Source organism: Sinocyclocheilus rhinocerous, unplaced genomic scaffold (assembly GCF_001515625.1).
Source record: "Sinocyclocheilus rhinocerous isolate Xijiao unplaced genomic scaffold, SAMN03320098_v1.1 scaffold6068, whole genome shotgun sequence".
In the NCBI taxonomy this organism is placed as follows: domain Eukaryota; kingdom Metazoa; phylum Chordata; class Actinopteri; order Cypriniformes; family Cyprinidae; genus Sinocyclocheilus; species Sinocyclocheilus rhinocerous.
The window spans coordinates 25,552-35,571 of NW_015634509.1; the positions used below are offsets into that span (position 1 = coordinate 25,552).

At 38.1% G+C, this 10,020-nt stretch overlaps 2 protein-coding genes and 2 pseudogenes across 2 annotated transcripts in view; 1 reads left to right on the forward strand and 3 right to left on the reverse strand.

Annotated features, from left to right (window-relative positions):
* LOC107745847 (calsequestrin-1-like) overlaps positions 1–1,706 on the reverse strand; it is a 12,393-nt pseudogene extending 10,687 nt beyond the window's left edge.
* Positions 1,707–6,562: 4,856 nt separating this feature from the next.
* Positions 6,563–6,983, reverse strand: LOC107745852 (histone H2B 1/2-like; annotated as a pseudogene).
* Positions 6,984–8,083: 1,100 nt separating this feature from the next.
* LOC107745848 (histone H3.3-like) lies at positions 8,084–8,430 on the reverse strand. The gene is made up of 2 exons (XM_016559850.1): positions 8,349–8,430; positions 8,084–8,301 (listed from the first exon to the last, which is right to left on the reverse strand). The coding sequence occupies exons 1-2, from the start codon at positions 8,428–8,430 to the stop codon at positions 8,084–8,086; spliced, it is 300 nt and encodes a 99-aa protein (XP_016415336.1).
* A 1,137-nt stretch (positions 8,431–9,567) lies between these two features.
* LOC107745849 (histone H2A, sperm-like) overlaps positions 9,568–10,020 on the forward strand; it is a 2,244-nt gene continuing 1,791 nt past the window's right edge. The window contains exons 1-2 of the mRNA XM_016559851.1: positions 9,568–9,577; positions 9,677–9,761. Of these exons, the coding sequence (XP_016415337.1) occupies positions 9,568–9,577; positions 9,677–9,761 (95 nt within the window). The remainder of the gene's footprint in view (positions 9,578–9,676; positions 9,762–10,020) is intronic.

The window sequence follows — 10,020 nt, forward strand, 5'->3', positions numbered from 1 at the left end:
TGAGAGAGAGAGAGAGAGAGAGAGAGAGAGAGAGAGAGAGAGAGAGCGTGTTCTGGCTCTGATGAAAACCAGTCCCGGCTATTTTCAGACCTATTTTTTTCCGCTGTGAACACAACCAAATAAGGTCTTTTGTGAAATAAAGGTTTTGCGCTGTTCTCTGGAGAAACTCTCTCTCTCTCTCTCGCTCACACACACACACACACAGATACTGACCGACTCTGTGTGTGTGTGTGTGTTAATAGACATTAGACCACATTTTGTACACAAAACAACCTAAATCTTATTGTGAATAACTTGTGCATTAATCAAGAGGTAATGAGTCCTATTCATCAGTGACATTATTCATTTACAACTATTTAAATGATTTAACTATGACTGAAACCCCCCGCAAAACACACATTAAAGCGACAGTTCACCCAAAACAATCAATCTGTCATCACTTACTGACGCTCAAACCTGTTTGACTCTCTTTCATACGTGGAACACGAAAGAAGATATTTAGAGAAATGTCTCAGTGCTTCCTGTCAATGCGATGCAAGTCAAGGATGTTAATAAATGATGTTAATTAATATCCTCTTTTATGTTCCACAGGAGGTTTGAATGACATGAGGGAGAATAAATAATGAATCATTTACAGGCGAACTTTAGTCAACACTCAATTAAATCGTATTTTCTGAAATAACTCATCATATAATTAACTCTATCTTTCAGGACGTAACCAAACAGTTGACGGTAGCCATTTATTTGTATTTATATGTTTATTTATATATTTTTTTTTTTATAAAAGTCAATTGGTCCCATTGTTAAAAACATCTTATTTTAGGTTTGGAAAAGTTAAGGCAGAGTAAATGATGAGATACTTTTAATTTCTGGATGAACAAACCCTTTAATTGTATGTTTTTTGTCAGATCTGGAGACGCCGCTGCATTACATGAACACGATTTAAACGTTATGGGATTGTAACCAGCTTTTTAAAACGGTCATTGGTTAAAATGTGACATTTTTATCGTTCCTGCAGAGATTTCACCGAACTACGGGAACGACTCATAAATTAAGTCTCTCATCATGAGCTAAAACACAATTAACCGCCGGAAGTCGACTCGTATCTTCTTCTTCCGGTGGTTTTATGGCGTGTTGTGAAAAAACAACAACAAACAAACTGGAGATCAGCACAGCGCCACCTACTGTGCTGGAGAGCGACGGGAATTACATCTATATTCCATAAACACTCCCCATAATAATCCATAGTCCTAATACATCTCATGATAGCTTTCATGTGTCTCTCTGCATTGGGACAATCATTCAGGGTATTAATTAAAGTCTGCAAATCTTCCTTCACACACAGGGAGACCCATTAAAACTTGCTCTATTGATCACACTCCACATTACGATTCTTTAGCGATTGTATCTACTTCCTCACGACCCTGGATTCCCAAATATAACGAGTTATTTATTCCTGTCTGGTTTAAAGTGTAAAATACAGTCGCGCTTTCCGCTGAAATGTCGGTTTGTTGTCGCAGGCCGCGCGCGCTCACGTTTGACACAAACACACGGGCCTTTCGAGCAGAAAACCGCGTAAACCCGCCAAACTCGACGGCACGACGCCGAGCGGGGCGAAGCGAGACGAAGACGGAGATGAAGGCCACTCACTCACCCTCCAGCAGTCTGGAGATCAGAGAATCCACGTCCAGCTCCCCCTCCGCCATGATGCCTGAGAGCCGCCTCGCAGCGCGCGACAGACGTCATTGCGTCACGTTCTGTGACGTCACACACATGCGTCTCATTGAAGGATTCTTTATTATTATTATTATAACACTTTACATGTGAAGAGACATTTTATTCCCATCCACTTCAGATCCATAAACTGTATTCAAAAACAACAGTAAAAATAGTATCACGTGCTGATTTCCATGTCACTTATTTCAGAAATTTAAAAAAAAATAGAAATAACAGTAAACCGTCCATTTTTCATTTGTCAATGCTTTTGCAAATTAATAACATGTCTCTTCTGCTCACCAGAGCTGCATTCATTTCATCAAAAATACAGTAAAAACAGGAATATTGTGAAATATTATTACAATTTCAAACAGCTGTTTTCTATGTGAATATCCGTTAAACTGTAATTTATTTCTGTGATTAAAGCTGTATTTTCAGCATCATTACTGCAGTCTTCAGCGTCACATGATCTTCAGAAATCATTCAGATATGCTGAAAAATAAACCGTATCATGGTTTCCATGAAAATGTTTATTTTAAAAACTGATATTTTAAATTGTAATAATTTATGAGATTTCAACCGGAGGGAAACAATATAATACTAAATCAATGAAAACATCATTAATAGCACTATAACATACACAACTATAGAGGTGTGCAGCACAGATTTAACAGCTGAAAGAGAAAGCATGATGTCAAGTCCATGCAGGGCCGTGTTTATAACACCCGGAGTCTCAAGTGTGTCAGAAGATTGACCAGACTTTTTGAAGGATTCTTTATTATTATTATTATAACACTTTACATGTGAAGAGACATTTTATTCCCATCCACTTCAGATCCATAAACTGTATTAAAAAACAACAGTAAAAATAGTATCACGTGCTGATTTCCATGTCACACCACTTATTTCAGAAATTAAAAAAAAAATAGAAATAACAGTAAACCGTCCATTTTTCATTTGTCAATGCTTTTGCAAATTAATAACATGTCTCTTCTGCTCACCAGAGCTGCATTCATTTGATCAAAAATACAGTAAAAACAGGAATATTGTGAAATATTATTACAATTTCAAACAGCTGTTTTCTATGTGAATATCCTTTAAACTGTAATTTATTTCTGTGATTAAAGCTGTATTTTCAGCATCATTACTGCAGTCTTCAGCGTCACATGATCTTCAGAAATCATTCAGATATGCTGAAAAATAAACCGTATCATGGTTTCCATGAAAATGTTTATTTTAAAAACTGATATTTTAAATTGTAATAATTTATGAGATTTCAACCGGAGGGAAACAATATAATACTAAATCAATGAAAACATCATTAATAGCACTATAACATACACAACTATAGAGGTGTGCAGCACAGATTTAACAGCTGAAAGAGAAAGCATGATGTCAAGTCCATGCAGGGCCGTGTTTATAACACCCGGAGTCTCAAGTGTGTCAGAAGATTGACCAGACTTTATTGTTATTCACTAAAGAATAAGTGTGATTCAGACAGGTTCCCAAGAGTTAAGACTACAGTCCTCAGCTCCTAAATGAAGTTTGAGAGAGTAACAAGAGGACAGCAGAGCGGAGGAGACGCACACTTGCCAACCAAGACATGAAGCACCGGAGATGATCGTGACTAGATAAGAAATGCAAACCAATGCTGTAACTGCAGAAATGATAGTAATTGCATTTGTTTGGCTGGAAAACTGGAAAAACGCAGCGGTGATGACGCAGTAAGCAGGGGCTTCAAAAGCACTAGTGTGCCACCAAACACAACCGTGGCCAAAACTGAGGAGGTTTATTATTTAATGACCTTACATTTTGCTTAAACCATCAAAATATGAGGAAGAAAACACTGACCAGTGCAGCTTTCAATTGAAAGTAGCTAAAACAGGCCACTAAATGTGTCTAGATTATGTCATATATATATATATATAGATCAATGGAAGAGTCTAGGAATCTAGATAAAGTTTGTCCAAGAAATTGCTAGGCTTTTGAAAAAGGTCTCAAAAGGGGCGAGGAAGTCACTAAATCTGACAAAATCACTACATTGGCAACACTGACATCGACTATAACATTATATGTAAGTTAGTAATATTTCGTTGGTCCTCTCTTGTTTTTGCATGTGTTCACAATATCTTTGTATGACCGCACGTTTCATTGTGTTATTATCACAAATTAAACATTTGACTCTAAGCAGCTATGCACTATTCTTACAAAAACCTTTAACACATTTTTTTTTTTTAATTAAGGGTGAAGCTGTCACGTTTAGGCCGGACATCACCGTGCTGCAGAAACAAGCCACTTGTATGAGGATTGTGCTTTGAGTCGTAAACGAGGAGAGGATTTCAAAGCATCAGTATAATGTGTGATCATTTTGCACAATGCAAAGCATTTAATGTGTTTAAATATTAAAATAAAAAGTTAATTCAGTTAACATGTTAAACACAATATGATTCACCTGACATCAATACAGTTTCTACAATGAAGGTTTAAATAGAAAGGCAACAGCAGAAGTGCTGAACCAGCTGATTAAGATTACTAATGACCTTAATGTGTTTGATTAGGGTTGAATCTTACTCTGCAGGCGGAGTTTGCTTCAGAAACTGGGTTTGACAGCCCTGACAGAGAAGACGCATGTTTCAGGAACCCTCTGGTGCTGTTTGACCATTTTAGACCTGAAAAATAAAATTATAAATAATAAAATGTTTTGAAATATTAAAAATCGCAGACACATATATGAGCTGTGACTGTAACACACAGCGTGCTTTTGCAAATACATGAAATACAATTTATAATTTAGCCACAATGGAGTAAAAACACAGACCAGGGAAGGGTGACACAAACTTTAAGAGTACAACACACACACACACACACACACACACACACAAGCTCACTTACACACACACACACACACACACACACACAAGCTCACTTACACACACACACTTACAAACACGCGAACCAGATTTAAATCAGATTGATTAACCTCTGATAAAGCATTCCTGTTCATATTTGTTACATTTTTGTTGAACTTTGATGTTGTGTAATACAATGTCTTCAGGTTTGACTGTTTGAAGATTCATGCAAAAACTGACATTTCAGACCAACATTTCAAACAAAAAAATCTAAACCTTTACAAGTTGTCTTTGAGAATGTCTTTATATAAATCCAAATCCACAACTTTAAAAAAAAAAGTATTTGTCTAAAAACAACTAGATAATTTATAAGCCTTTTATACAGAGCTCTATAGGAATCTAGTGGCTAAACCATCGAACTGCAGATGTTTTTCTTTTTACTCCAACCAGACGGAACTAATCTGCCTTCATAAATTGGATTTTAAAGACATTGTATCTATTTAACATGAAATACTGCCATAATTGAAGTAACAGAAAAATATTAGAAACAAATTTGTATCATTTTCAATGGAAAAAATGTATCATAATTAAATAAAAATAATAATTATCATAATTATTGCAGGAATATTAAATAGTGCATGAAATTCTCTCAAAATACATATATATATAAAATATATAAAATGAAACAAATATATTACATTCATTTCACTGAAAAAGGAAAATAAAAAAAAAAGTTATCTTTCAGGTGTCCGGTGACTTTTGATCGCGATTGTGATATCAATTTTGGCCATATCGTCCAGCCCTAATATATAAAATCAAACAAAAATATATTACATTGATTTCACTGAAAAACAGTTACCTTTCAGGTGTCCGGTGACTTTTGATCGCGAACAACACAAGCGTGACTCCCAAATAAACAATACCAGGCAGTTAAAAAGAAATCATTTAAGCTCTTCAAATAAAATACAAAAATGTAAGTCTTTAAAAATTGAATAAATGGACTTATGCAACTTTTTTTCTGCCAACTATAAATGGGGTTAAAGTAGAATGAGCAGAATAGATGTTCAAAGAACGGACTTAAGAAACTTATTTTCTGGCAGCTATAAATGAAGTTAAAGTAGAATGAGCAGAATACATGTTCAAAGAAATCAAAGCACGTTTTGTCCGTAATACAACTCTTTCTTGTGTTTTTATTTGGTTTAGAGATGGACTTTGATTTAGTCACAGGTTTGGCTGCTCATAGAAACAGAGCACTTCATCACAGCAAACCAATGAAACTTCAGGATATCAGTTCGTGCCTTTTAAAATGATAAATTATCAGTACTCTTGATACAACCCTCCATAATTTGGTGCAAAAAATAAAAGCATAATAAAAAGAAACTATTCAGTAGTTACTTATTACCTTATTTGCAGAAATAAGTAATTGTTTCCGGTACACGAGGCACCTGCTACACCTGCTTTAACACTGCTTCACTATCAGAAGCAAAACTAAACTACACAATTACTACAGAAATGTAGTTCTTGAGCTTCTCAGGCGATAACAGAAAAATAAATTAACATTGATAAAGAGTAAAGATTTTTTAAAGAGAAAGCAGAGATTTCTAGCATCTTTCCTGCATTAACGACTTTTCAACATCTGGCTGTAAAGCTTCAGCTCACCACCAATAAACTAATCAAGTCCTTCAGGCTTATTTGTAAACTACAGATATGCGTTGGAGCAGGAACTTGGTGTTTAATTACGTTCTAAAAACAATTTGAATAAAAGCTTAGGAAACCACAAGTACGTGAACAAAAGAGCAGACCATTATCTTTCTAAATCGAGAACTTGTAACACAAACGGTGAAGTCTGAATGTGCTAAATCGGTGGACACAAAACTTTCTACGGCACTTCGTTAAAATAAACAAAGCCGCAACAACTACAAACATCAAATGCTCTTCAACCGAGAAAGTGGGTGGCTCTTAAAAGAGCCTTTGTGTGTGAGCGCTGGAGCGGAGCTCTATTTGGAGCTGGTGTACTTGGTGACGGCGCTTTGGTGCCCTCAGACACGGCGTGTTTGGCCATCCCCCCGGGCAGCAGCAGACGCACGGCGGTCTGGATCTCTCGGGAAGTGATGGTGGAGCGCTTGTTGTAGTGAGCGAGACGAGACGCTTCACCGGCGATGCGCTCGAAGATGTCGTTGACGAAAGAGTTCATGATGCCCATCGCCTTCGAAGAGATCCCGGTGCCAAGATGAACCTGCTTCAGCACTTTGTAGACGTAGATGGCGTAGCTCTCCTTCCTGGTCTTTCTGCGCTTCTTTCCTCCCTTCGCGGCGGTCTTCGTGACAGCCTTTTTGGAGCCTTTCTTAGGCGCGGACTTTGCTGGTTCAGGCATGATTCTGCTGCGTGACTAAAACCTCACGAGTCGATGACTAGCACGAGCGAGACAGAGCCATTTATTGACTAATCTATGCTAATTACCAAAGAGATATGGAAGCTTCTGATTGCGTGTTTTCACAGACTAAACTATTTGCTTACAGGACCTAAGTGAAACCAGCGCGCGTCACATGGCGCACCCCTCCCCCGCTAGTTAGAGCAGGAGACAATGAGGTTTAACCCCAACCCTGATCTAACGATGTCTCTCCTGTGTTTCATGTTAAAATCCATGTTTTACATGATTCACTAGACAAAGAAGATTATAAGATCATCTGCATCATGTTTTCATGTATTAAGCACAGATCAAACCCCGCCGGCTGAGATGCTGCTGCAGTGTTTTTCTGAACTTGTGTAAGGTTTTCAATCAAACAATAATCAGAAGAATCCTGCCTGAAGTATATATATATATATTTAAAGATTGAGCTAAGAACAGTCTAATCTACTTTAAATTGCAAAATTGCGGACTTAGTTATTTATATGCATTTGTTATTGTAATTTACCTCTCTTTTTCATGAGTGGTTTCTGTTTTTGTTTTCTACATCGTTTTGGTGGAGGCTCTAAATAAGGCCTTTGGTTTTTCTGCCTCTTCCTGCACAGTATAAGGATTGTGCTTTGTGTGTGTTTATTGTACTTGTGTGGTTCTCAATTTCCCCATAAATAAACACGTATTATAACGAAATTATCTCTACTTACATACATTAAACATTACAAGAGACATGCGGTGGTTTAAAAGTTAGTTTATTAACTATATATGTATGTATTTGCACTTGACTGTATTATATACACATGTATATAAGCATGGTATTTACACCATATATTTAACATACATATGAAAGTTTTATTTACTTAGACAAATTATTTAATTTCTAAGGGATTAAGTTACACATCGGTTATGTTTTGCCTATGCGTGTCTGTGTATTAAGAGAAACGAAAATTGTTCAATCTCATAATTTTTACCCAGACAGAATTCCTTCAAAAGACAGGCGATGTTACGGTCTACTCGTTATATTAAGCATTACAGTGGAAGTTCTCTCGTTCAGTGTGATTTGTGGTGGCTCTTAAAAGAGCCTTTGGGGTGGACTGCGGCTGCTGCAGCGGCGGGGTTAAGCGCGCTCTCCGCGGATGCGGCGGGGCCGCTGGATGTCTTTGGGCATGATGGTGACTCTCTTGGCGTGGATGGCGCACAGGTTGGTGTCCTCAAACAGACCGACCAAATAAGCCTCGCTGGCCTCCTGCAGGGCCATGACAGCGGAGCTCTGGAAGCGCAGGTCCGTCTTGAAATCCTGTTCTTCAGGGCTGCGAGAGACACGCCGCTCCTCTCCTTGGACGCAGACACGGCTTTAACGATCAGATCACCGACAGCTGGACCTGCTTTCTTGGCTTTAGCTGCAGACTTCTTCTTGGGTGCTTTGGCCGGCGGGGCGGCAGCAGCTGGGGCGGTTTCTGCCATCTCTCGCTCTCTCTCTCTCTGTGTAGATTTACACTAAATCAGACGCTCTCTAGATTAAGCAATGAGCAGCACTCGAACGGCGCTGCGCTCTTATTTAACACATGAGAACCTTTTAGACTCAACCCGCCCGCTCTGTGTCTGCGCGCCATAATGAGCGCCTCACGCTTGTGTTTTCTTCTCCTACGTTTAAGGGCAAAACTCGAGTGCTAAAATAGTTTGGCGCAGTAGAAACAAAGTGAACAGCAAGCAGAGGTTCTTGGCTTTCTGTGGAGACTAAAATACGCGGCGAGGAAATGTTTGTTTTGCCCCGGTCAGATCAAACTCAAGGCGAGCATCAGCCACGGAACAAAGCCGCGTGTGCATTTAATGCCTCGTTTAAGTGGAAAAGCTGATAAAAGATTAAACTCGTCCTCTGTGTGTTTCAGAAACAGTTTGAAAGTGAATTTAATGAAATAAGCATCAGTGAAGGGCGTGTGCAGTGTTTCATACAGATGTTGTTTTGGGCAGCTTGAAGCACGAACATCCGGACACTTCGAGTCTGTCTGTGACTCATGTCTGGTCAGGAGATGATCTGTCATAATACTATTAGTAATAGTAATAATAATAATAATAACTCAGGTCGGAGAGTTATGAATAAGTTTATACGAATTCATAGAAATTAGCCACCACTTTGGCAAAATAATATATAATATAAAATGAACAGTGAAAGTAAAGCTTCTGGAAACAAACGTTCATCAAAGATCCTGATGATCTGAAGGATGCCTCCATGCCAGATAATTAAGATCCAGATCCTATCAGAAAATATCTGTTGTGTCTGGTAACAGAACTAGTCAGCAGACTAATCTAATACGTGTGCAGTGTTTCATACAGTTGTAGTTTTGGGCAGCTTGAAGCACAAACATCCGGACACTTCGAGTCTGTCTGTGACTCATGTCTGGTCAGAAGATGATCTGTCATAATACTATTAGTAATAGTAATAATAATAATAATAACTCAGGTCGGAGAGTTATGAATAAGTTTATACGAATTCATAGAAATTAGCCACCACTTTGGCAAAATAATATATAATATAAAATGAACAGTGAAAGTAAAGCTTCTGGAAACAAACGTTCATCAAAGATCCTGATGATCTGAAGGATGCCTCCATGCCAGATAATTAAGATCCAGATCCTATCAGAAAATATCTGTTGTGTCTGGTAACAGAACTAGTCAGCAGACTAATCTAATACCTAAAACCCGTTAACAGCAAGTCTTGTCTGGTACTCAAAATATCAGCTTCAATCAGCTGAGAAGTTGACTGAGCAAAGCCAGAGAAGAGCAGAAGCGACGAAGTGATGATAAAAAGGAGCAGTTTACTGAATAATCTCAGTTGTGTATGACTTCGTCTGACCAGCACAAATCCAACAAAAGTTATTATTCCAAACGGCTATTTAAAATATTAGTACTGGTACTCAATCAGCTTCAATCAGCTGAGAAGTTGACTGAGCAAAGCCAGAGAAGAGCAGAAGCGACGAAGTGATGATAAAAAGGAGCAGTTTACTGAATAATCTCAGTTGTGTATGACTTCGTCTGACCAGCACAAATAAATCC